Consider the following 27,420-nt stretch of genomic DNA (forward strand, 5'->3'; position numbering starts at 1 on the left):
TATTTCTTACTTTTTAGATGTTAGGACAAGGTGTGATGGCGGACTGCATGTTTTTTTTTTTAACAATGTTAACGTGAGTCTGTCCTCATTAATAAAACGCATATCCAAAAACACGAACCCTTTGTTAGGATAGCCGGTATTCAAATCTAGTTACAACTGATTATGAATATCTGTTTGCACAGTACACAAATGGAAAATTATGGCAAACACAACTGCCCAGTCGCCTCACAAACAAAGAGAACCATGTAGCATTTTCCTTGCTGGGAAGGGGAGTCTAGAATACGGCATCTAAAAGGGTAAGCTTCAATATTTAACCACTTGCAGACCGGAAGATTTGGCTGCTTAATGACCAGGCCATTTTTTGCGATACTGCGCTGCATCGCTTTAACTGACAATTGGTGGTGCAACGCTGTACCCAAACAAAATTGACGTCCTTCTTTTCCCACAAATAGAGCTTTCTTTTGGTGGTATTTGATCACATCTACGGTTTTTATTTTTTGCGCTATAGACAAAAAAAGAAAGCGACAATTTTGAAATAAAAAAACAATATTTTTTACATTTTGCTATAATAAATATCCCCAAAATGTTTTTAAAAAACAAATTTCTTCAGTTTAGGCCAATATATATTCTTCTACATATTTTTGGTAAAAAAAAAATTGCAATAAGCGTATATTGATTAGTTTGCGCAAGTTATAGAGTCTACAAACTATGTAAACGATTTATGGCATTTTTATTATTTTTTTTTTTTTTTACTAGTAATGGTGGTGATCTACGATTTTTAGCGGTACTGTGACATTGCGGCGGACAGATCAGACACTTTTAACACATTTTTGGGACCATGGACATTTATACAGTGATCAATGCCCTGATTACTGTGTAAATGTCACTGGCAGGGAAGGGGTTAACACTAGGGGGCGATCAAGGGGTTAAATGTGTTCCCTAGTTAGTGTTTCTAACTGTATGGGGATAGGACTAACTGGGGGAGGTGACATATCATCGTTCCTACTTAGTAGGAACAAACGATATGTCTCCTCTCCCTGACAGAACAGGGATTTGTGTGTTTACACACACAAATCCCTGTTCCTGCTCTCGTGCACACGATCATGGGTGGCCGGCTGCGATCGCACCCACCGGCCATGCACATTGGGTTCCCTACCGTGCAGCGGGCGTGCCTGCTATCGCCCTTAAAGGTACAGACATACCCATACGGCGATTTGTGATAACAAACCACTTTGCCGACGTATATCGGCGTGAGCCGGTCGACAAGTGGTTAAATATTTTTTTTAAGTCATGCTATGTGAATGGGGACATGTAACAACTAAAAAGTAGGTGTGATCCCAATTTGGCTGCACTACAGCAATACACTTTTAAGTTCAGTTGGGTTTTAGGGATCAACCCAGGCAGACAAAAGACCCCCAACACTTGCAGTCTACTTATGTAGGAAGTCATACCTCATAAAAATGTAAGATGTAGAAACATCTAAAATGGTTTGATTAAAAAAAGAACCATGTGGCAATTTCCAGTCTTCAAGCAGAAATTTAAACATAGTACCAAATTCTCCAGGGGTATGTATAGTCAAAACTTTTTTGTTGTTGTTATATTTGGATGGAGTGGGAAAAGATTAGAACCTCAGGTCAGGTTTTGCTGCTACTGTGATGAGAAATCTAGACCACCATAAAACAAAGTCAGTGGAAATCTTCCAATGAGGACATTTGTTCTGATGACAACAGAGAGCAAAAAGGGAACTGATAGGAGTTTTTATCCTTCCCTACTCTATTCATAATTAAAAAAAAAAAAATTCACTATAAATACACTTCGAAAATATATATATTTTTACATTACATCATTTTGTCTGGCTACCCTTTAACTAGTATCTAGTTTTTGTTATAAACTTGCTGACCTAATGTGACAGGCTTTGTATTTGGTGATAAGACAAGTAATGGTAATGTTTTGGTTCTAGTGATCTGCATTTACAGTTTGTGGTTCTGAATATTTACAGCTGAACGAACTGTCTTTGTGCTCACAATTAGCACTGAGCCTACTTCCTTTTCTACCACGAAGCTGAGCCTTTCAACGCACTCCGATAACAAGAGCAGAAGTAGGTGGCCATGTAGAGGCTTTGTGCAAACTCATTATCTAGCTGTCATTTATATTGGTTTTGTGTTTACTGTGGATTTTACAGTACTTATCTAAGCCCTAACCACAGATGAGCTTAAAACTGAAGATTTAAAGAAAGTGTCTGTTTGCTTTATTGAGTGCATAAAATGTTTTTATGCTTTCTTTCCATCTATGCTTGCAGTAATTAGAGTTATATTGACTTAATTATGTCATTTGCACATTGTGAAGAATAGGAGGGGGTAAGTGCTGTGTTCTTCTTAAGCAGAATTTTAGCACTGTGAAATGAATGCTGTTCAACAGGCAAGGAAAAAATATGTAACGACTTCAGTCCTAGCAACAATTTGTGCTTAAAACAAAGGCTTGGTATACGTGTCCTTGTGCCAAACACACAAATCTTTGAGGTAGGACAGCCAGTGCTCACAGATCCACGCACATGCTGCTTTTTTGTTTCTAGGTCATACAGTCCAGCTAATGTACCTCTCCTTCATAAGCAATGGCTAATAAACTTGTGCCCATATTACTGCAGGCATTGGCGTTTAGAGGCTGTTTTCAACCAATTTCTTGTATTTTTCAGCATTAACTTTAAACAGTAAGAAATAACATTGAATGCACACAACTATACTACTGAGGTTTCAATCAAGTGTGAAGTTGATCACACACATTGAAACCTTATTATACAATCTTCTCTAGAGTTACTAATAACAATATAGTTCTAGGGAACTTTTGTTTGGATTTAAAGGATAAGTTCACCTTTTGAAACATGTTACATTTTACACCTGTATTTAGGGTGCAAAATTTAACAAGTTCCCATCGATCCACCGTGGCAGACAAACTTGCAGTTATAATGGACTGTGAGACTGCTGATCAGCACAAAGATATGTGCATTTATTATTTTTTCTTCAAAGGTGAACTTAGCCTTTAAATAATTGTTTAGGTACCTTTCACATCATGTTGCTGCGGTAACATGCCCTAGTGCAATGCAATGCCATTCAGAACTAATGTCACTCTAACACAGGGGTAGGCAACCCGTGGCACGTGAAGCCTCTTTTGCCTCCCCATCAGCAGAGCAGCGCAGGGAAGTGTCAGTGAGACACTAATGCATTCCAATTCCAATTCACAATTCCCATGCCACACCTGCACTGAGGGGGAGACACTGTGCCCCCAAACATTATAAAAGATGGGAAACATTGTTTGGTTCTCTAACTTTGCTGTAGCTGCAATCGTCAGCTGTTGTGATGGGAAGCAGTTCTGCTGGGGGGGGGGGGGGGGGGGCGGTCCCTGTTTTCAGGAAGAGGAGGCCTGTCTTGGTCACTGCTAAAGCCAATCACAGTCCTGCTAGCCCTGTCCACCATCTGGGAGGAAGATGACTCGCTTAGTTGCCACTACCAATCTCAGAAAGAAGGGATTTCACTGTGATTGAGAAAACCACAATCAGGTGACAGTTTGTGGAATTACTGTTGCGCTTCTGGGAACTTTGTTGAAATTATTCCTGAACCTTTGCGTCACTTACTACTGAACCCCTGCACTCTGTGTCCCTTTAAGCCACAGCCAGTATTCAGCGCAATGGAAATCACACCCAACCACTTTTTCTCAGCTGCAGGGGCCCAACTTATGATCCTGCACACAGGCCCACTGCTTTCAGAAAATGCCTCTGACCTGAGCTCATCATTGAGCATCCATTCCATATGCTTGTATGTGACATCACATACATAACATACAAGCACGTGTGCTGGATGCGAGAGGTGGATCAGCAGGATGAGTGTGCCAGGACAGGTAGATGTGTCTCATCTCTGCTTCCTTTCACCACTCTGCATATCACGCATATCATAGATGAGAAGAGGGTACAGCGGTGGGGAAAATGAGCAGGAGGAGTTCAGAGGTGGAACAGAAGAGCAGGAGGGTACAACTGTGGGGCAGATGTGCAGGGGGTACAGTGGTGGAAGAGATGAGAAGGGAGTTCAGCAGTGGGACAGAAGAGCAGGGGGGGTTCAGTGTTGGGCCAGATGAGCAGGGGGATTCAGTGTTGGGGCAGAAAAGCAGGAGGGTAGAGCAATGGGGCAGATGTGAAAGGAGGTGTATTGGTGGAGCAGTTGAGCAGGGGGTTACAGTGGTGGGGCAGGAGAGCAGGGGGAACAAAGGTTGGGCAGGAGAGCAGGGGGTACAGAGGTGAGACAGATGTGCAGGAGGCATATTGGTGGGGAAGATGAGAAAGTGGGTTACAGTGGTGCGGCAGATGGGTTCAGTTTTAGGACAGATGATAAGGTTATTCAGTAGTGAGACAGAAGAGCATGGGAATACGGTGGTGGCGCAGATGTGCAGGGAGGTACAGTGGTGGGGCAGATGAGAAAAGGGGTACATTGATGGGGCAGATGAGCAGGGGGGTTACAGTGGTGGGGCAGAGGAGAAAGGAGGTACATTGGTGGGACAGATGAGCAGGGAGTTACAGCGGTGGGGCAGAGGAGCAGAGGGTACAGAGTCGGGGCAGATGTGCAGAGGGGTGCAGAGGAGAAAGGAGGTACATCGATGGAACACATGAGCAGGGGGTTACAGTGGTGGGACAAATGTGCAAGAGGTACAGTCTCGTGGGGCAGATGAGAAAGGGGTTTACAGTGCTGGGGCAGATGAGCAGATAAGTTCAGTGTTAGGACAGATGAGAAGATGGTTCAGTGGTGGAGTAGATGTGCAGGGAGGTACAGAGGTGAGGCAGATGAGAAAGGGGGAACATTGGTGGGGCAGATGAGCAGGGGGTTACAGTGGTGGGACAGAAGAGCAGAGTGGTACAGTGGTGGGGCAGATGTACAGGGGGTACAGTGGTGGGGCAGATGAGCAGGGGGGTACGGAGGTGGGGCAGATGTGCAGGGTAGTACAATGGTGGGGCAGATGAGAAAGGGTATACATTGGTGGGGCAGATGAGCAGGGTGGTACAGTGGTGGGGCAGATGTACAGGGGGTTACAGTGGTTGGGTAGATGAGCAGGGGGGTTACAGTTGTGGAGCAGATGAGCAAGGGGTACAGTGGTGGGGTAGATGAGCAGGGGGGTACAGTGGTGGGGTAGATGAGCAGGGGGTACAGTGGTGGGGCAGATGTGCAAAGTAGTACAGTAGTGGAGCAGATGTGCAGGGTAGTACAGTGGTGAGGCAGATGTACAGTGGTGGGGCAGATGAGCAGGGGGGTACAGAGGTGGGGCAGATGAGCAGGGTTGTACAGTGATGGGGCAGATGAGAGGGGGGTACAGTGGTGGGGCAGATGAGCAGGGGGGTACAGTGATCTGAGGTGTGGAGTTTATCGTGATTGAAAGTGTGAAGTTAATTTTTTTGTTCTAAAATCGGCACGCTCAATTTCTTGACACACTGTGCTCAAAAGGTTGCCTACCCCTGTTCTATAATGTCAGAGTTATTAGTTTTCCTTGAATAAAGTTTTAACCAAAGTTTATAAAAGCCATTGCTGAAGCAAACTATCTTCATACAATAGTTTAAAAATCCAGTACCTTACTATCTGCTTCCTCAAGCATATGAAAAATGGTGACATCAAATACTGAGGATGCTGTGATATATTACAGAAGCATACAATGAATTGTATAATCTTATTGAATTACAATGTTACATCTATTCAAGAAGCCACATCTGTTAGAAGAAGATAAAAGCACTTTCTATACAAATTAGTATATATACATAGTGGATAGTTACATAAATGCAGACAATACTCAGTGGTAGAAGCTGTCTTTCTTGTTTTATATTGCACTCAATCGCTCTATTTTTTTTCTGCCAAGTTTAAACAGACTGAACCTCAGACGGAATATATATTATTGATAGGTAAAGGAAGACAATGATGTTCAGTCACATAAAAAACCCTGTACAAAAGCGAAAGAAATCGAATTCTAAATGGCTTACATAATATGAAATGGTATTCATTAAAGCTGATCTCTGGGAATACATGAGTGTTTTCACCTTCTATATACTCCAGTACCCCCATATCAGATAAGATATTTTTAAATAACTGTATTTGCTTTCTAAAATAGTTTTCATGAAACAATTTGGGACCTCATAATGTATACTCCACTTTAGGGCTGGAGAAAGGGCTAACTGTTTCACTACATTACTCACTACATATATATAAAGGATGCCATCTGAGATAAAAGTAATTTAAAAAAAAGATAAGTATGGATAATTAGAGTTCTCTGATCAGTAAAGCATAAAATTAAATTGGACAAGTAACCCTGAATCTAGTGGAAAAAATGGGGAGAGGTGATGAATTACAGCTATGTAAAAGAATGTGATAGCCATACTATAACCTGCCTGACTGTTGAGTCTTGAATATAAGATTTGAAGAATCATGATATCTGCTCTTGTAAAGGGTAGAATCCACGTTAGAGGAGCCAAGGTTAGGAATCCATCTACGAGCACTGGAATCATAAATGTGAAAAATAACGGAAGATAACCAGATTCCACTAGACTCAATGAGTGGCTGAGAAGATGCATCCCATAAGAGAATGCTCCCAAGAAGCATGAGGGAACAGTCCCCATTTTGAATAAGGCTAGGTTCACTCTGCTGTGTGGAGTGGCTCACAGCAGGGGTCCGGTGCGTCCCTGTTCTCCATTTCAGGGACGAATCAGGCCCAAATTTTTGGCTGGATTCGGACCTGAAACGGACCAGAAGACACAAATGACTCTTCTGCAAACAGCTCCGCAGCCGTCCCGGAGCTGTGTGAACTGGCTCCTTTGAGAGCTGGTCACAGTCTCCTAAAATGCGAATTGAATCGGGGGAGACCCACATCCAACTCAAACACGTGTGAACCCAGCCAAAAAAATTAGCAAAGCCAGTGGGACTTCTAGGAGGAAAGAACATGGGTACATGGGTTGATTTGCATATTGCATAGTAGGAGAATCACAATGGATAGAGAGAAAGAACAAGAACGGAATTTATCACATTATACCAGATATTCCCTGAAGAGGGATAAAGTATCTGATACATTCAAGGAGAGTGTACACAGCTTTAGCAGGGACTGTGAGAAGCAAGGGCAATGACTCTTTTCAGGGAAGGTTTCTAAGCAATTCTATAATGGGGAAGCAAGGAAACAGAGGGCATCGGGGAGGACATAATAGTCCATGGATATGGATGGAGTAAAAGGCTAACGAAGAACTTTGAATAGGCATTGAGGGGTTATGGTGCACAGAAAGGGTTAACTGCTGCACAGAGTATGCAAAACAGTATTAATATCCATAATCCATAAAGTTCAAAAGAAGTCTATAGGCGCAGTGGTGTCCAAACTATGGCCCTCCAGTTGTTAAGGAACTACAACTCCCATCATGCCTAGTCATGTCTGTGAATGTCAGAGTTTTACAATGCCTCATGGGAAGTGTAGTTCCGCAACAGCTGGAGGGCCGTAGTTTGGACACCCTAAGCTGTCCCCAAAGTATGCCAGCTCTGTATGGCCCTGGAGACTTCCTGGTTCCTACCTGGCATCCTGGCTTCCATCTGACTTCCACCTGGTCATCCACAGTGACAAGAGTCCACTGGCGGGCCCTGCAGGAGAAGGCTGAGCGGCGGTGTTCCCCTTAAACAGAGTACTTCTGTTTTCTCCTTTGAATTTTTATAACCATTTGCAAATAAATTGTATTTTAATACTGCCTTTAGATTGTGCTACCCCTCCCTTCCTTTTTATCTTCAGAGTACTCTGAAAAGTCTGGTATCACAAGGACAAGGGAAGAGTGGAAAACTGATCCCAATGGTACTAGTAAGTTGCAAAACCCCTGCCAAGTGGGATAGAGCCTAAAGTGATAATAAAGGATTTTTTAAAAAATAACAAACATGTTAGACTTACCTGCTCTGTGCACTGGTTTTGCGCTCCTGGCTGCTACCTCCTGCTGAGTGCCCCCAGAGCAAGCAGCTAGCTCTGGGGGCACTCATGTATGCTTGCTCCCAAGCCGCTGCTCTGCGTGCCACCTCTCTCTCCTCATAGGCTCACTGGCTGTGATTGACAGCAGCGGGAGCCAATGGCTCCCGCTGCTGTCTCAGCCAATGAAGAGAGAGTTCTTAAGAGCCAAGGCTCTTGTGCACATCGCTGGAACGAGATGGGGCTCAGGTAAGTATTAAGGGCACTAGGCGTGCTGATGCACACAGAAGGTGAGCCTTTACAAATACTTTAAAGTTGATTAAGCAACATAAGAATTACTTATGCAACTTAAAGGAAAACAACTCCGCTGTGGAAACGAGTGTGAGATTGAATAGGATACACATTTAGAGATAGATTTCTGCAGAAGTAGGCATTAGAGATCCCAGGTTCTTGGAACTTAGGCAATTCTGGAAAATGCTAGAAAAGGGAGTAAAATACAGATACTTGATCTGAAATTGGAGCTACATTTAAAGAGGAACTGCAGTCTGCTCACATAATTTGTAATAAAAACATCTTTGCCATTCTGAAGCTTCCCTCTAACCACTTTGCGTATTATTTTATATATACTGTGATTCTGTACTTGCCAAATATGCTGCAGAAATCTACCCCCACTGAGTCTGGCTGCAACCATTTTAACTGTGGGCAGCTGAAGCTGCTGCCTGTTCACTTCCTGGATTTACACAGAGACACAGATGGCACACCCCCAACTCTGCAGCCCTGCAGCTCTCGTTGGCCCTCTTATTACTCATCCCCCCTCCCTTCCTGGCAAACTCTCATGAGAGTGAGAGAGCTGTGCATGATGTCATAAGCCTAGGCTTTTTACTAAAGAAACAGGAAGTGGGCTGTATAAGGTATTTACTAGCAGAAAAAAAAATGTTTTACTATCCAAAGTTAAAACAACAAGGGCAGAAGATTTAATAGATGAAAAGTTGAAAAAATGACTGAAGGCCCACTTTAAAAACTTTTAAAAAAAGTAAATACATAGAAAAACTTTAGCATCAAAAACTGCAATGATACAGTCAATAAATGATCCAACATGACAGCACAGAGCATAGAGGTCAAAGCAATGTATTTAGTGCAGGGGTCAGGAATGTCTAACCTACATAAGGCAGAGGTAAGCAGTGTGTAGCGTACAGAGTGCAGAGGTCAAGAGAGTGTAATGCACAGATTGCAGAGATCAAAGTCAAGCAATGCACAGAATGCATGGGTCAGGAGTGTGTAAAATATTGAGTGCAGGGGTCAAGAGTGTGTAACGTACTGAGTGTAGGGGTCAGGAGTGTGTAACAGATTGACTGCAAGGGTCAGGAGTGTGTAACGCACAGAATTCAGGGATCAGGAGTGTGCAAAACACAAATTGCAGAGGTCAAGAGCAAGTAATGCACAGAATGCAGGGTAATAAGTGCAACTCCAGCATTGTCATTTAAAGATACTCTACCTTGTCCTTAGGCTTGGTGATGGACCATGGCTCATGGCCTGTGTGAAAGTCAGGCATCCATTCCTTCCCCCGTTGATTTGTCTGGCTTTTTATGTATAATTCATGCAGGCATCCCAGGGCAGTACCCCCAGGAGCTGCGCAATGTAAACTTTGAGCAGGTGCTAGGTCAACAGTCCCCCCAATCCCAGCAGACCACAGCAAATATTGCACAGCGCAGGTGCCCACTCAGCAACTACCCATCCAGATTCCAGAATGGTGCCACTGGAGCCATCTGCACTTGCATGGGCAGTGAGGCTGCTGGATATGCATAGATGCTCCAGCAGTGTCATTTTGGAATCTGGATAGAAGATTGTGTAGGGTGTTTGCTGAGTGGGCGCTTGTGCTGTGTATTGTTCACTGTGGTATGCCAGGAACAATGCTGAGGATACTTCTTCAGGGAATACCCCTTGAAATGGGCATGATCTCTGGCAAACAAGAAAAGATGGCATCCTTAGTATAGCTTGTGATATTTGTGAAGGCTTTTTTAGTAATATTCTTGTATAATAAATAATAAATATACTGTATGTGTGTCTAACAATATCTAATTCCTTGTACCATATGGAAACTGTAGATAGCTTTATTCTGTTATCTGCAGTTGTATGGACACAACATTTGTGGTTTGCTGCTTCACTGTACCATCAACACCTAACAGCAATCACAAGCATATGGGACCAAAAAAAGATTACGATGATTATTTTGCTGCACTACCCTACATATGGAAGTTTGTCAGAAAAGGGACTGGGCTGGAAACCTACAGGTTCAACTAAAATATTTATAATAGGTTATAACCCATAGTAATTGCTTTAATAATGTCATATCATTGTACTAGCAAAACCAATACCTTACAAAGTGTCAAGGATCCAGAGAGTAATGTTCTCCAAAGGCCAGAGTGTAAACCCAACAGTTTTAATCTTACAATAGTCTCTGAACTGTAAATAAGTCTGTTTTATGCACAGTCTTTGGAATTAGTAAATAGAGAAAGCTATAAAAATCTTAATAAAATTATGACGTTTTACTGCTTAGTAAAATGTAGAAGAAATATTTATTAACTATAAGACCCCTTTCACACTGCCAGCGTTTTTCAGGTGCTACAGCGCTAAAAATAGCGCCTGTATAGCGCCTGAAAAAAGCGGCTCCTTTCACTCCTTTCACTTCACACTGGAGCGGTGCGCTGGCAGGGCATTACAAAAAGTCCTGTCAGCAGCTTCTTTGGAGCGGTGAAGGAACGGTGAACACACCGCTCCTCCACCGCTGCTCTCCATTGAAATCAATGGGGCAGCGATGTGATACCGCTGGCAAAACGTCACTCTGGCGGCATTTTGTGGGAGAATTTAACCCCTTTTCGTCCGCTAGCAGGTAATTAAAACCGCCCTGCTAGCGGACGAATAGCGCCGCTAAAACGCGGTAAAGCGGCGCTAAAAATAGCGCCGCTTTACCACCGACGCCCCCCGCGGCTCGTAGTGAAAGGGCTCTTAAGTAAAAAGTAAAAAGGTCCATCATTATCTTTTGGATATCAGTCTAAAAAGAAGGAAACTACTAAACTATAAGCTATTTTACACACCTTTTTTATATTTTAATGATTGGTTATAATCTGAAAATCACTCAATAAACACAATCAAAATTAATTGAACCACAGTCCATGGACATTATGGGCACCACCAGACATTGTTATATATTTTGTATTTTTATATATAACAATGTCTGGTGGTGCCATAAGGTCCATAAAGTCCATGGACTGTGGTTCAATTAATTTTGGTTGTGTCCATTGAGTGAATCTCAGAATGTGGCACCGATGTATAATTGGGGTTAACGTATATCCATAGTGTCACCCAATTGTTCCTCCTTCGAAAACCTTTTTTTCTAATCTGCAGATCAATCATTTTGCTGGAAAAGTGTTGATTTAATTGGCCACATACATTCTGTGAATGCCACATTGACTGTTTTTAAAATATGCCCCCTTTTCTTATGTTTATTTATTTATTTAAATGTATATCAATAAAGATTTTACTCCTGTCATTTGAGAAAAATGTCTAAATTATTTTTAAAACACACTTCATTAAGAGTAATAAGCACAAAAATACAAAACATACAAAATGATTCAATAAAAATTTGCATGGCAAGCAATTTACTAAACTGTATAGGATTTGCACCAGCCTCAACGTGTAAAGTAGAATTTCACATTAAATAGTTTGATTCAGGCCAAGCTGGCCCATGGGCCGAAGTTCTCAGACCCTTGCTCTAGTGAACACACAGGACAGGGGGAGCAGGTATAAGGTAACTACAAGCACTTGAGAGTGTCTGCTATCCAATAAACCTGTTTCCTTGCCCTGAACGAACGAAGCGCAAGTTCACTTTAAATCATCATAACTAACGCAATAGGGATAATAAAACTGGCATTATTCAAATTACACGCACTGGATATTTAATATTCTTTCAACGCTGGTAAACTTATTGAACTAGGCAAACAGCAGTGTGCAGTAACCCATGGTAACCAATTTAGAACTCACGTTTCACTATTCTGACTACAGTAAAATAAAATGCGATTTTCTATGGGTTAGTGCACTTTGTAAACAACGCTGCAGTGTTTTTCCAACACTCTATGAAATGTTCTTGATATTTGCTCTGAGCTATGACATTCTCTGCAAAGCACAAAACATACATATGTGATATACATATATACAATATATTCAAACATATTGCCCATGCTCCATTAGGAGCATTATTTTCAAATATTCTTATAGAATGCAGCCTTAACCACAAAAAAACACTTGAAATCTAACCACACATAATGCTACTTGCATGTGTTTTTTTATGTAGTACCAGAATTCTTTGACTTCTTATAAACTCATAAACTAGTCATCTGATGGATTATTTTCAGTATAGTTCAGTCTAGTAATGAAAAATATTAGTACTCCTTCCTATATTTTTATTTATTTTAAATGGAACATATTTTGGTAAGGGAACTAACGGTAAAACAAAAATTATATGCGTAAAGCGTATTTATGGCAAAAATCTAAAATCATTTATTAAGTTCCAAATTGTATTTCAAGTTCCCCACATATTTACTTCCTTGAACTCTATGACACATATTTACTGTGCCCTGTTAATAGGCGCTGCTGTATTAAAGAATCCACAGAGTCTTCCTTCTGAACTACAGTGATGCTGAGAGTTTTAGGAGGCAGCGCCAGTACACAAATTACTGCTTGCAGGCATGGCAGTACCATGAAAGAAGTAGTGCTTAGAAACGCAAAGGAGACAGCAGAGGGGAGGCTGCAAAGCAAGCAAGAGATGTAGAAGTTGTGGAAAGAGATAGCCGAGAGACAGCACTCGCAACACGAAAGGATATTCTTTCTGTAAGTGTATACACTAACCACTGTTTGTATTGATATTACAATGCAGATGTTATAAAATGAAAGTTTATGTTGTGACCATATATTTCCTTTAAGCTTCTGGTTCCCATGCATTAGTTTACATAGATACCCTCTGCAGCTGTATTTTTGAGTGTCTTGTAAACAGCTGTATATATAAGTACAATATCACACTTACCCTGTCTTCCTCTTCTCTAAAGTCTGGCATGGTGCTGATACAGAGGCTGACTGCTGTAATGGCCACAAAGGATACCGATAAACAGGCAAAAATCTTCCCAGGAATACCTGAGTGCGGGTTCTCAACCATATCCCTGAGATGCTTCATGCACTGGGCCAATCGTCCACTGTCCTGCAAGGCACTTTGGGAATTTTCCTTGGAGGTGCCAAATTCTTCCTCATACATCTTGGCCTCAGCCAGTTCTTCTTCCTTCTGCTGCAGTTTTCTAAGGCAGCACCATTCCAGTTGTTCCTCCTCTATTCCCCAATATATAAGCTCTTCCTGGAAGGAAAGGGCACACATTTCTCTTAGTATCCTCAGTTTCCCAGCTGCCATGAATGTCATAATAGTCCTAAAGGCACAGGGGTTACGATCAAAAAAGAATTCATTGCAGTTAATGTCATAATCATCACACACATCCATTATTTCATCATAATTATTACAGCTTCTTAGTTTTCCAAGCCGTGTCAATGGACAGTCTTCTAGAGTGGTCCATGGGATGCAGTACTTGATGCCACCTACATTGATAATGATATGTTGAATTCTGTCTTCCACTTGCCCTCTGTACAATCTCTCCTCGCCGGGACGAAGCAGCTTAGCTTTTTTATAGAAGACCCCTTTTCTGGTCCGTACCTCACACAGGTTCTCTATATTTTTGAATCTGAAGGAGGTAAAGTCGGCCTCTGCTTTCCCCGCCAATAATGCCATTTCTTGATACATTGGTTTTCTTCATTGAGGCAACCACTATTTCTAGAGATAAACAGGTGGAGAGACCCTAGTGTGCAAAACAGCTGCAGATCTGAAAGAGAAGAAAATGTTTTGTTGGTTGGCACAGTTTATGGGACCAAAGTACAGCAAATAAATATAATTGTGTTCCAGACATAGGACATCTATAATCAATTAACTTCAACTGCTGTTCAGTCTTGCATGTACTAGGAAAAGCTGCGTTTGGTGACTGTGAATGAAGAAATGATTATGATTTATGATTTATTGCCTTCTTTTTCCTCTGCATACCACAGGGTAAATGAGAAGAAAAACGCATACTCAGCAGGGAGTCTACTTAACCAATTTAATACAAGGTCATTGTATTTTTAAAACAAGGCCAGTATTTGTGTTGTTGCAATATGCTTGGTAAACCAAATTTTTACATTTTATTTGTGGTGTATTAAAGTAAACTTATGTTGGAAAGAAACATTTTATGGCTAGGTTCACATTGATGTGGCTCTGTGAGCTGTGTTTTGCGTAGGCACAGCTGCCCACTCATTTGAATTGGCTGCCATGCCTCCTGAAACACAGGGAAAAGGTGCCTGCACCATTTTTGGAATTGCAGCCTGCACAGGAACCACAAGTGCACAGTGCTTCCCAATACAGGTAAGATTTGCAGTGTCTGCGATGTGCCATTATATATAACCAGTTCCCGACCAGCCGCCGCAGTTATACTGCGGCAGGATGGCTCACCTGGGCGGGCCATCGTAGCTGGACATCAGCCCTTTAAGACGCTATAGGAGGCGCGCGTGCGCATCCGCAGCATGTCCGCGGAGCTGATGCAAGTGCCCAGCGGGCACAATGACTGCCGGGCACCCGCAATCGCTCGTGACAGAGCGAGAACCAGGATCTTTGTGTGTAAACACACAAATCCCGGTTCTCTCAGGGGAGAGGAGACAGATTGTGTGTTCATACTAAGTAAGAACACCGATCTGTCTCTTCCCCTAGTCAGTCCCATCCCCCCCACAGTTAGAACGCACCTAGGGAACAAAGTTAACCCCTTGATTGCCCCCTAGTGTTAACCCCTTCCCTGCCAGTGACATTTATACAGTAATCAGTGCATTTTTATAGCTCTGTAGAGCGCTGTAGAACACTGTATACATGTCACTGATCCCAAAAATGTGTCAAAAGTGTCCGATTTGTCCGCCACAATATCGCAGTCCCAATAAAAATTGCTGATTGCTAATATTACTAGTAAAAAAATATTAATAATAAAAATGCCACAAATCTATTCCCTATTTTGTAAACGCTATAACTTAGCGAACCAATCAATATACACTTATTGCAATTTTTTTACCAAAAATTTGTAGAAGAATACACATCGGCCTAAACTGAGGAAAATATTTTTTTTCTTTTTTTAAATTTTTATTATAGTAAAAAGTAAAAGATATTGTATTTTTTTCAAAATTGCCGCTCTTCTTTTGTTTATAGCGCAAAAAATTAAAACCACAGAGGTGATCAAATAGCACCAAAAAAAGCTCTATTTGTGGGAAAAAAAGGACGTAAATTTTGTTTGGGTACAGCATCACATGACCGCGCAATTGTCAGTTAAAGCGACGCAGTGCCGTATCGCAAAAAATGGCCTGATCAGGAAGGGGGTAAATTCTTCCAGGGCTGAAGTGGTTAATGGCACTCGCATGCATCCAGCGCATTTTTCTGTGCGGGTGGTTGCAGCTGTGAGAACAGGTGCAGACCTGCAGCAGGAGTCAACTGCACAGATGTGAACCTAGTCTAAGGTAAATACAGCGCTAAATAACAGGTACCATATTATACTACTTCTAGTAAGGAAAATCCTTACCAGTGTTGGAGCCCAGAGTAGATTCTATACAAATAATGACTTTCTGCAAAACAGTTTTTCCATAGCCTTGGTAGACCCCCACAAGTGACCACAGTTGTAACTGGTGATAGGTTGTTCAAGCCTCAAGGGCAGCTTAGAGTGATTTTAAAGGCTATATTTTTTTTTAATCAACCACTTGCTTACTGGGCACTTAAACCCCCTTCCTGCCCAGACCAATTTCCAGCTTTTAGCACTGTCACAATTTGAATGAGAATTGCGCAGTCATGCAACACTGTACCCAAATTAATTTTTTATCATTTCCCCCCCACAAATAGAGCTTTCTTTTGGTGGTATTTAATCACTGCTGGGTTTTTTATTAAAAACAAAAAAAAACAGTTTTATATTTTATAAAAAAAAAATGTTCTAAAATTTTGCAAACAGGTAATTTTTCTCCTTCATTGATGTAGGCTGATGACGCTGCACTGATAGGCTGCAATGATAGACACTGATAGGTGGCACTGGTGGGCACTGAGAGGTGGCACTGATGGGTGGCAGTGATGGGCACTGGTAGGTGACACTAATAGGCAGCACAGCTAGGTGGCACTGATAATGAGGCACTGATTGGCACCACTGATGGGCATTGATAGGTGGCAATGATTGGTAGCACTGATTTGCACTGGTGGGCACTGATTGGTCGCACTGATATGCACTGGTGGGCATTGGCAGACGGCACTGGTGGGCACAGATGAGGTGGCTGTGGCTCTTCCTCTTCGGGACCGATGTCCCTTTCACAGAAGCCGGTGATCGGCTTTTTTTTCTCCTCACGTTGATAGCGCGAGGAGAAAAAAACGATTACCAATCTTCTGTTTACATCACGTGATCAGCTGTCATTGGCTGAGGGGCCGAGTCTCATTGCACTGGAAGATGTCATATGACAGCGTCCCGGCAATGTAGGACCGCCCTGTAGCTGCCATTCGGCTATAGCGCGGACGCAAGGAAGTTAACTTGTTCAGCTCTGCGCTATAGCCGAATGACGGCTACAGCGTGGATCTGCTTTGCTGGGAGGCCGTCAATAGACGTCCTTCCCTTTGCATGCTGGCCACACCCCCTGAAGGACGCGCGTGGCACGCACTGTGATCGCCTGAGTCAATGAGACTCGGGTGATCACAGATCGGAGTAAGGGGCCGATCTTCTGTTTACATCACGTGATCAGCTGTCATTGGCTGACAACTGATCACGTGATGTAAACAGAAGATCGGTAATCTTTTTTTTTCTTCTCATGCTAACAGCGTGAGGAGAAAAAAAAGCCGATCACCGGCATCTGTTGAAGGGACATCGGTCCTGAAGAGGAAGAGGCGAAGCCGCCTCATATATGTGCCCACCAGTACCACCAGCCAGTGCCACGAATCAGTGCCACCTATCAATGCCCACGAGTGCCACCTATCAATGCCCACCAGTGTTGCCAATCAGTACCCCTCATCAGTGTGTCACCTAGCAGTGTTGCTTATCAGTGTCACCTACCAGTGCCGATCAGTGCCCATCACTGCCACCCATCATTGCCCATCACTTCCACCCATAAGTGCCCATCAGTGCCAGCTATCAGTGCCACCTATCAGTACCACCTATTAGTGTCCTTCAGTTCCACCTATCAATGCCCTTCAGTGCCGCCCATCAGTGCCACCTCTCAGTGCCCACTAAGGCCACCTATCAGTGCCCACCAGTGCCACCTCATCAGTGCCCACCAGTGCCTCCTATTAGTGCCCATCAGTGCCACCTTATCAGTGCCCATCAATGCAGCCTATCGGTGCCCATCAGTGCAGCCTATTGGTGCCCATCTGTGCCCATCAGTGTAGCCTCAACAGCGTACATCAATGAAGGAGAAAAAATACCTGTTTGCAAAATTTATTAACAAAATATAAAGCGGTTTTGTATTTTTTAAAAAAATTCTGTCTTTTTTAATTTGTTTAACAAAAAATAAAAAACCCAGAAGAAAAAAATAATAAAAATTTCATTTGGGTACAGTGTTGTATGACCGCGCAATTGTCAATCAAAGAGTGACAGCGCTAAAGGCTGAAAATTGGTCTGGGCAGGAGGGGGGTTTAGGTGCCCAGTAAGCAAGTGGTTAAGATGTAAAAAAAAAAAAAGTTATACTTAAAATGGTATTGCACAGAGCTATCCCTTACCTCCTCTTCTGGAGTCCCCAGCTGGTGCTCTCTGCTTCTCCTCTTCTCCAAGTGCCCCCTCAGCTGGGCACTGGGAGTGGGCACTCCTGCTAGCACGCTCCCGATCCGGGCTATGTGCATTTAAAGGTACACACAGTGCAGCTCGGCCACGCCCCCATCTTCCTCCTCACAGGATTTGACCGACTGCCTGTGTTTCCTGTGAGAAGAGGAAGAAGAGAGAGCAGTGCTGCAGCTCATCTCAGCGTGGATCGAGAGAGAATGCAGGTAAGTGTTATTTTTTTTTACACACACTCAGCACTGCACCTAACACCCCTCTACATGCACACTCACAGCATTGCACGTAATTCTGCCCCACACACTCATAGCACTGCACAGAATACTGCCCCCCTCCCCCCACAATCATAGCACTGCACATAACACTGCCGCCCCCCCCCCCCCCACATACTCACAGAACTGCACCTAGCACCACTCCCACCCTTTCAGCACTACCTTAACACTGCCTCCACATACTCACAGCACTGCTCCTAACACCACCCCCAACATACAGCACCACACATAATACTGCCCCCACACAATCATAGCATTGCCCATAACACTGCTCCCCCCAACATACCTACAGCACTGCATCTAACACTGCCCCCCCACATACAGCACCGCACCTAAAACCACCCCCCACATACTCACAGCATGTCACCTAACATCATCCCACCCACATACTCACAGCACCTTCCCTAACACTGTCCTCCACATACTCACAGTGCTGCACCAAACACCAGGCCCACCCTTTCAGCACAACCCTAACAATGCCCCCCCCCCCACTTACTCACAGCACCGCACCTCACCTAACATCTCCCTCACCCTTTCAGCGCTGCCCTAACACTGCATCTTCCCCAGTGGGCTATTTCCACTGGCTGCCAGAACACTCGAACAGTGCCCCCATCTAACTAGATAAAGGCATTGTTCAGCCAACAATTTACACCCGGCTCCTTTGACAAATTCAGCTTCTGTTGATTCAGGTGTTGCCAATAGTGCAATGGCTGAAATTCAAACAGTGTATGACTTTAACCAGTTCCCGACCGGCTCAGGCAGATATACTGTGGCAGAATGGCTCTCCTGGGCGAAACCCCGTATGGGTATGTCTTTCCCCTTTTCGGCCACCAGAGGGTGCTATAACTTTTGCGAAAACCAATCAATATATGCTTATTGCGTTTTTGTTACCAAAAATATGTAAAGAATACATATTGGCCTAAACTGATGAAGAAATTTTTTTTTTTTTAATTGGGGGATATTTATTATAGCAAAAAGTAAAAAATATTGTTACTTTTTTTTTTCAAAATTGTCGCTCTTTTTTTGTTTATAGCGCAAAAAATAAAAACAGCAGAGGTGATCAAATACCACCAAAAGAAAGCTCTATTTGTGGGAAAAAAAGGACGTCAATTTTGTTTGGGTGCAGCATTGCATGACTGCGCAAATGTCAGTTAAAGCAATGCAGTGCCAAATTGTAAAAAGTGCTTTGGTCAGGAAGGGGGTAAAATCTTCTGGGGCTGAAGTGATTAAGTGCACTGCATACAAGTATCTAATATGTCTGCTGTTCAGTATTTAATCTGTGCCAAACATTGTTCCACAGCAGTAGCAATTTTCACTTCTTGCATAACTTTATCACATAACTTATTTGTAAAAAGTTTTGAAAGCCATTTAGCATTTTCCTTCAACTTCACAATTATGTGCCACTTTGTGTTGGTCTATCACATAAAATCCCAATAAAATACATTTACATTTTTGGTTGTAACATGATAAAATGTGAAAAATTTCAAGGGGTATGAATACTTTTTCAAGGCACTGTATGTTCCTATTGATAACTATAAAAAATGAAAGCTTATCTATGATCAAAATGTAAAATCATATATTACATAATTTATTACATTGTATTTCAGTAATTCCTACCCCATTCCTAATAATCTGGACAGTAGTAAAGTATGCAAACTTTGTGATGCATCCCACACATTTATCTCCTTAAATTCTGTGACATGTATTCACTATTTTATTTACTTTTATTTATTTATTTATGTTACTTATATAGCGCCGTCAATTTACGCAGCGCTTTACATATACATTGTACATTCACATCAGTCCCTACCCTCAAGGAGCTTACAATCTAAGGTCCCTAACTCGCATTCATACATACTAGGGACAATTTAGACAGGATCCAATTAACCTACCAGCATGTCTTTGGAGTGTGGGAGGAAACCAGAGTACCCGGAGGAAACCCACACAGGCACAGGGAGAACATGCAAACTCCAGGCAGGTAGTGTCGTGGTTGGGATTCGAACCAGCGACCCTTCTTACTGCTAGGCGAAAGTGCTATCCACTACACCGCTGTGCTGCACACTATTCCTTGTGAGAAGGCACTGTTGAGTCATGCATTTCACAGAGCCTGCCTTCTGAACAGAGCACAGAGGTGCTGAGAGAAGGGGTTTCTGGAGGTGGAGTCAGTACAGGAATCCCTGCTTGAAGGAAGCAAGATACCATGGGACATGTAGTCCTTAGAAATGGAAAGTAAGCAGCAGGGGAGAAGCTGCAAAGCATGCAGAGAATAAAGTTGTGGAAAGAGATGACCAGTGTACCAGCAGACAGGCAGAGCTGCTGGCTATCTTTTTGTCTTGTTATCCTTTTTATGGTTACAGTAAAAAATATTTCAGGAATTAGAAAAGCAGACAATTGTTAATCATACAGTATATGCCAAAGAATAGCTCTGAAAAAAGCAAATAAGACTTTGTCAATGCCATCTATTTGTTGAGTAAAAAGGTATAAGCAGGGCCCTTTACACTACACCATTCTGTATTCATATGCAATATCTCACAAAAGTGAGTACACCCCTCACATTTTTGTAAATATTTTATTATATCTTTTCATGTGACAACACTGAAGAAATGACACTTTGCTACAATGTAAAGTAGTGAGTGTACAGCTAACAGTGTAAATTTGCTGTCTCCTCAAAATAACTCAACACACAGCCATTAATGTCTAAACCGGCAACAAAAGTGAGTACACTCTAATGCCGCGTACACAAGGGCAGACTTTTCGACCGGACTGGTCCGACAGACTTTCTGGCGGACTTTCGACTGACTTTTGACGGACTTCCCACAGACGTTTTAACGAACTGACTTGTCTACTCACGATCACACCAAAGTCCGACGGATTCGTATGTGATGACGTACACCGGACTAAAATAAGGAAGTTGATAGCCAGTAGCCAATAGCTGCCCTAGCGTCGGTTTTTGTCCGTCGGACTAGCATACAGACGAGTGGATTTCTCGGTCCGGCGGAGTTACAGCGTAAAGATTTGAAGCATGTTCCAAATCTAAACTCCGTCAGATTTTCGACTGGAGAAGTCGTCTGAAGGTCCGATGAAGCCCACACACGATCGGATTGTCCACCGGAGTCGGTCCGTTGGACCAGTCTGGTCGAGAAGTCCGCTCGTGTGTACGCTGCATAAGTTAAAATGTCCAAATTGGGCCCAAAGTGCGAAAATTTTATGTGGCCACCATTATTTTCCAGCACTGCCTTAGCCCTCTTGGGCATGGAGTTCACCAGAGCTTCACAGGTTGCCACTGGAGTCCTCTTCCACTCCTCCATGATGCCATCACGGAGCAGATGGATGTTAGAGACTTTGAGCTCATCCACCTTCCTTTTGAGGATGCCCCACAGATGTTCAATAGGGCTTAGGTCTGGAGACATGCTTGGCCAGTCCATCACCTTTACTCTCAGCTTCTTTTACAAGGCAGCGGTCGTCTTGGAGGTATGTTTGGGGTCATTATGTTGGAATACTGCCCTGCGTCCCAGTCACCAAAGGGAGGGGATCGTGCTCTGCTTCAGTATGTCACAGTACATGTTGGCATTCATGGTTCCCTCAATGAACTGTAGCTCCCCAGTGTCAGCAGCACTCATGCAGTCCCAGACCAGGACACTCCCACCACAATGCTTGACTGTAGGCAAGACACCCTTGTCTTTGCACTCCTCACCTGGTTGCCGCCACACACACTTGACACCATCTGAACCAAATATGTTTATCCTGGTCTCAACAGACCATAGGACATGGTTCCAGTAATCCATGTCCTTAGTCTGCTTGTCTTCAGCAAACTGTTTGCAGGCTTTCTTGTGCATCATCTTTAGAAGAGGCTTCCTTCTGGGACGGCAGCCATGCAGACCAATTTGATGCAGTGTGCGGCGTATGGTCTGAGCACTGACAGGCTGACCCCGCCACCCCTCCAACCTCTGCAGCAATGCTAGCAACACTCATATATTTATTTCCCAAAGACAACCTCTGGATATGACGTTGAGCATGAGCACTCAACTTCTTTGGTGGACCTTGGCGAGGCCTGTTCTGAGTGGAACCTGTCCTGTTAAACCGCTGTATGGCCACCGTGCTCCAGCTCAGTTTCAGGGTCTTGGCAAGCTTCTTATAGCCTAGGCCATCTTTATGTAGAGCAACAATTCTTTTGTTCAGATCCTCAGAGAGTTCTTTGCCATGAGGTGCCATGTTGAACTTCCAGGGACCAGTATGAGAGAGTGAGAGAGATAACACCAAATATTACACACCTCTTCCCCATTCTCACCTGAGACCTTGTAACACTAACGAATCACATGATACCGGAGAGGGAAAATGGCTAATTGGACCCAATTTGGACATTTTCATTTAGGGGTGTACTAACTTTCGTTGCCAGCAGTTTAGACATTAATGGCTGTGTTGACTAATTTTGAGGGGACAGCAAATTTACACTGTTATACAAGCTGTACACTCACTACTTTACATTGTAGCAAAGTGTCATTTCTTCAGTGTTGTCACATGAAAAGGTGTAATAAAATATTTACAAAAATGTGAGGGGTGTACTCAATTTTGTGAGATACTGTAGCATAAGGCTGTGTCACGCTCAGCCCACAATTCCGTTTTACAAATGTGATCCATCAACATGTATATATCTACAGATAAATTTATTATTTTTCTTCATCAGTTTTATTGGGCATCTCATGTATATTTCCTCAACTGAACCTAAACATTTCAAAAATGATAACAATAAACTGTTATGCCGCAAACAATGTGAATCTCTGGAACTGTGAAACCTGCATATCACCCAGCAATCACGGTAGCTCATGAGATGTTTCATTCACAAACAAATCAAATGGAGCCCAGTTTACATTTCAACTGAAATATGTTCTTTTACAAAGAGCTTTAACCACAGGTGCCAGATAATAGAATAAACATCATGATTTCTGTTATTCTAGTCCTGTTATTATAACACTTAATCCTGCCTTTAGAAGAAATGCAGTCTCCGTGTATGTGAGTGTAATCAGGCACAGAATGAAAGGTTTTTATATGAATGTACTGTATGTGTGAGCTGAAAAGAGTATTATTCATTTACATATTTCAGTGTCAACTTATTCCTCTAAGATTTATAGAAAAAACTGAACTGTTCACCTCACCTTCTGTTTCACAGCAGTTTAAAATGTTAAGTTCCAGTCCAAAGAGAAACCCTCAAGGGTGACACAATATAGAAATAATGAATGACTTGTAGACAAATGAACCTCCTCCTACAAATTCAAGCGCTTGAGGAATAGGTGAAACTACACAAATAACCTTTTTTAAACTAAAGCAGCTACCACATATGCCTGCCGATAACAAGCAAATTCAATTTAAAACAGACAAAAAACATTCATCAAGGCAGCACCACATGATAACACATCAAACTATTACAAATGTGCTGTCATGCAAGTCCACATAAATATTAAAGTCCAAATCGTTGCAGCAGTTTGATCGCTTCACATTAAGGTTTAAGTACCATTCCACCATCACCTCCACATGTGTAGAGTTGGGGGGTAAAAAATCCCCCTATGAATCAGACTCTTACCGAACTGTGTTAGGTAACAGGCACAGCAAACTAACTCTTAAGCCTCCTACACATGATCGGATTTTCCGCAGACAAAACCTCTGAATTTTGTCTGAAGGCATGTGCCTGGATTGTGTCTTGCATACAAATGGCAAGGAACTGTCGGCCAACAAACATGAATGTAGTTACGTACTAAGTGATTTTTCAGCTCTTTAGCACAACCCTTTGGGCTTCTTCTACTAATTTCGTGTTAGTAGAAGTTTGGTGTTGATTCGCGCTTTTCATTTTGCGCTTTTCATTTAGCGTTTTTCAGTTCGCGCTTTTCATTTCGTGCTTTTCAGTTTGTTTCTGAGTGGCCGTTCGTCAACCAGACATGTTGCGGAATTGGAGGCGATAACGGGTTATTTATTATTGGCCTTGGAGTTATTGCTTTGACCCAAGTCCAGTCCAGGAATAGGAGGAGGAAGATTTCTTGGACCAAAAATTGGTTGCTTTATTAATCGTGACCAATTATGTCATATGCCTTTGCTGCGGGAGCTCCAGGAGAATAATCCAGATAATTTTCGGAATTATCTCCGAATGACAGATCCCTGCTTTCACCAACTCTTGGCATTGTTGGCCATCTATATTAAGAAGCAGGACACATGCATGAGGCTTTTATTTAATTTTTTGGTTGAATAATAATGATTTGATTTGTTATATTTTCTATATTTTTGGATGCATAGAATGCACTTTTTGGTTTAGTTCTATTGGCAGATAGCATGTCTAATTTTATTTGTTTCCTTTTTTTAATGCACAATAAAAAAATTGTGTAGAATAATACTTGACTATTTGTTTTACTTCAAGACAGTTTGGGAGTAGGCAGTTATATTTAAATAAAATACAGTGTAAAACTGACAAGGGACACCAACATAGCTGCATCTTTGATCTTAAACTGCGGGATAATGGTGTTGTGGTAACTTGCCCCAAAAAAAAAAAAGCATAATAATATTATTCTTGATATCACTAGAAAAAAAAAAGCCTTTGAAAATTAGTTTGCAATAACTCCATCAGTATTACCAGCAAAGCAGCTTCATTATTATCCCATTAAAGAAGAAGAGAATGTGCGCTGCATTTCGAGATTTCAGAATTTGCCACGTCACAAATGTTAATTCTCCATTACGAACGCTAGTTTTCAAGACCGATCGCTTCTGGCTCGTCCTTGCTTCCGAGCATGCATGTCTGTACTTTGGACTTTTGTCTGACGGACTTGTGTACACACGCTCAGAAATTCCGACAACAGACATTTGTCCGCAGAATATTTTAAAACCTGCCACCCAACATTTGTCCGCGGAAAATCCGACAACAATTGTCCGATGGAGCGTACAAATGGTTGGATTTTCTGCCAACAGCCTGTCATCACACATTTTCCGTTGAAAAATCTGATTGTGTGTACGGGGCTTTAGGTTCAATCCTCTCACTGGATTATTGATCACGGTTCCTGTTGCAGCCGGGAGGAAGGGGCAGCCATTAATGAGCTCATTCACACATAGAAAGAGAGAACTCCAGCGCGTAATCCCTTTTCAAACGAATTTATTTAAATAGAAATTCCCCCTTGTAGGACATGCACTTACAAGACTGCAAAATAAAATAGACATATGATATAAGTGATAACGCCAATCATAGCGGTGTCTCCTACCGACAACAGCACTGCTTTTCAAAGTTGGTGGTATCCCCAAGTAGCGTTTCCACGTTAAAGCGGGGTTCCACCCAAATTTTGAACATTATCTCTATGCATTCTCTTCCTTGCCTAGATGCTGACATGCTGTGTAAAAAAATTTAAATCGCCGTAATTACCTTTTTTTTTTCTAATCTTCTTAGCACTTCCTGGTTTTCCTCCCATGGGAGTAGGCGTGTTTCTAGCCTCTCCCAGACCTCCCACAGTCCCCTGGGAGCTAGTCTCAGGCTTCCAAGCATGCATTGTGCAACAGCATCATCACAACATCTCGGTGAATGCTGGGAGCACAGCATTCACCGCATCCAGGAAATACATGCTTGTGGGCTTCAAATGCCCACAATGAAGATGGAAACAGCCTTCAGTGAATTTTATAAGTTATTCTTTACAACGAAATCGAACACAGGCGGACTTATTACACAGAACATGTGAGTAGATAATCATGAGAAGAAAAGTTTGTGAATGAACTCCAAAAAAAAAAAAACGATAGATAGGTGGACCCCCGCTTTAATGTTGGTCGTTGTATAGCCCCAGGCTGACGTTTTTCGTCATCTGTGACATTATCTGAGGGTGTGGCTACGCTACACGACGTTCTGTTATATAGGCACATCACTCTGCAATCGGTTAACCCCTTCAGTAATACCGCTGCTATGCTTAAGCTTATAAGGCGGCTGTTAATTAGTATCAACATGCACCAGGTAAAAGGCAAGCAAGCTATATATTACCCGCATCCATCATATGTCTGTATCAGGTGAGTAACCCGTAACATCACAGACACTCAGATTCACGTTGATCGGTCGTCGGCTTAGATGAATCGAATATTCAATTTATTGAACACTAAAAAGTCTAGCATAATAAGGGTCCAGATTGTAAAATGTTATTTTAAAAAAATCACATTATGAAAACAGCATGATATGACTTGACTGCAAAACCCTCCACTAATTAAAATCTCAGGGAAATAAAAATAATCATAATGTGAATAAAAATGTACAATATAAATAAAAACATAAAAAAAAATTATATATATATATATATATACCGCCTGTCCTCACATTAACTGTTTATATAATTAATTAAACAGAACAGACTATTCTTGTTTGACTATAAAATCTGTCCAATATGTCACACATTTTCAGTTAAATAGCCGACTCTATTGAACACAATGGCTCCAATAGGAATGTACTGTATCCTCTATAACTTCTGAATACTCCATATATATGAAAAAATTTAATTTAAAATTCCTATCATGAATAAATATTTTAATACATTGATAATATACATTTAATAAATAATAAATAATAATAATAATATACATTTAAAGTGGAATTTTGATTACGTACTTCAATAATCACTTATGAAACAGTTCACATCAAGTTCTATGTTCATGCCACTAGGCATCAACGCATTCATAAGAAAAATCTAGTTAGTTTCTCGTTTAGATATTTCACAAACCATGTTGGACCCCCTCCAATTGGGATAAACTCTGTCTATACCCCAAAATTTAAGACTGGAAGGGTCCTGATTATGGTACCTTTTAAAATGCAAAGATACACTGTGGTGTTTAAAACCAATCTCTATATTATATATGTGCTCGGCGATACGTTTTTTTAAAGTTCTTTTGGTAGGTTCCCAAGTACATTAAATTTACATGAGCACTGTAAAACTTATACCACGTGTGTGGTACCGCATGTGATGAATTCAGTGATTTTAAATGTTCTATTATTGCCAGTGGAAGAAAATTTAGTCAAATCTCTAATATGACAGTCTACTTGTGAACAAGCTTTGCATCTTCTGCCCGAAGAGAAACCAGGTTTATTTATTAGGTGGGTCCAAAACTTTCTTTACTATCCTATCCCCAAAATTAGGGGCTTTTCTATAAATAAACACAGGGGTTTCAGGTAGGGCTACTTTAAGCACTCTGTCCATACATAGTACGTGCCAATACCATTTATAAAAAATTTCCTCAATTTCCCTATATTGGACATGGAAATTGGAGATAAATCCACATTCTTGCTTGTCATTACCTAC

At 42.0% G+C, this 27,420-nt stretch overlaps 1 protein-coding gene across 5 annotated transcripts in view; it reads right to left on the reverse strand.

Moving 5' to 3' along the window:
* The window catches only part of KCNG2 (potassium voltage-gated channel modifier subfamily G member 2), a 266,485-nt gene that overhangs the window by 82,219 nt on the left and 156,846 nt on the right, over positions 1-27,420 (reverse strand). For 3 of the 5 annotated variants that reach the window (XM_073631208.1, XM_073631203.1, XM_073631204.1), the window contains exon 2: positions 13,031-13,868. In XM_073631208.1, the coding sequence (XP_073487309.1) occupies positions 13,031-13,789 (759 nt within the window). In that variant the 5' untranslated portion in view covers positions 13,790-13,868. Of the gene's footprint in view, positions 1-13,030; positions 13,869-17,794; positions 17,991-27,420 lie in introns of all 5 variants that reach the window. The other 2 variants (XM_073631205.1, XM_073631207.1) reach the window with 1 other exon arrangement.

This window comes from Aquarana catesbeiana, linkage group LG05, assembly GCF_042186555.1.
Source record: "Aquarana catesbeiana isolate 2022-GZ linkage group LG05, ASM4218655v1, whole genome shotgun sequence".
NCBI classification, from domain to species: Eukaryota; Metazoa; Chordata; class Amphibia; order Anura; family Ranidae; genus Aquarana; species Aquarana catesbeiana.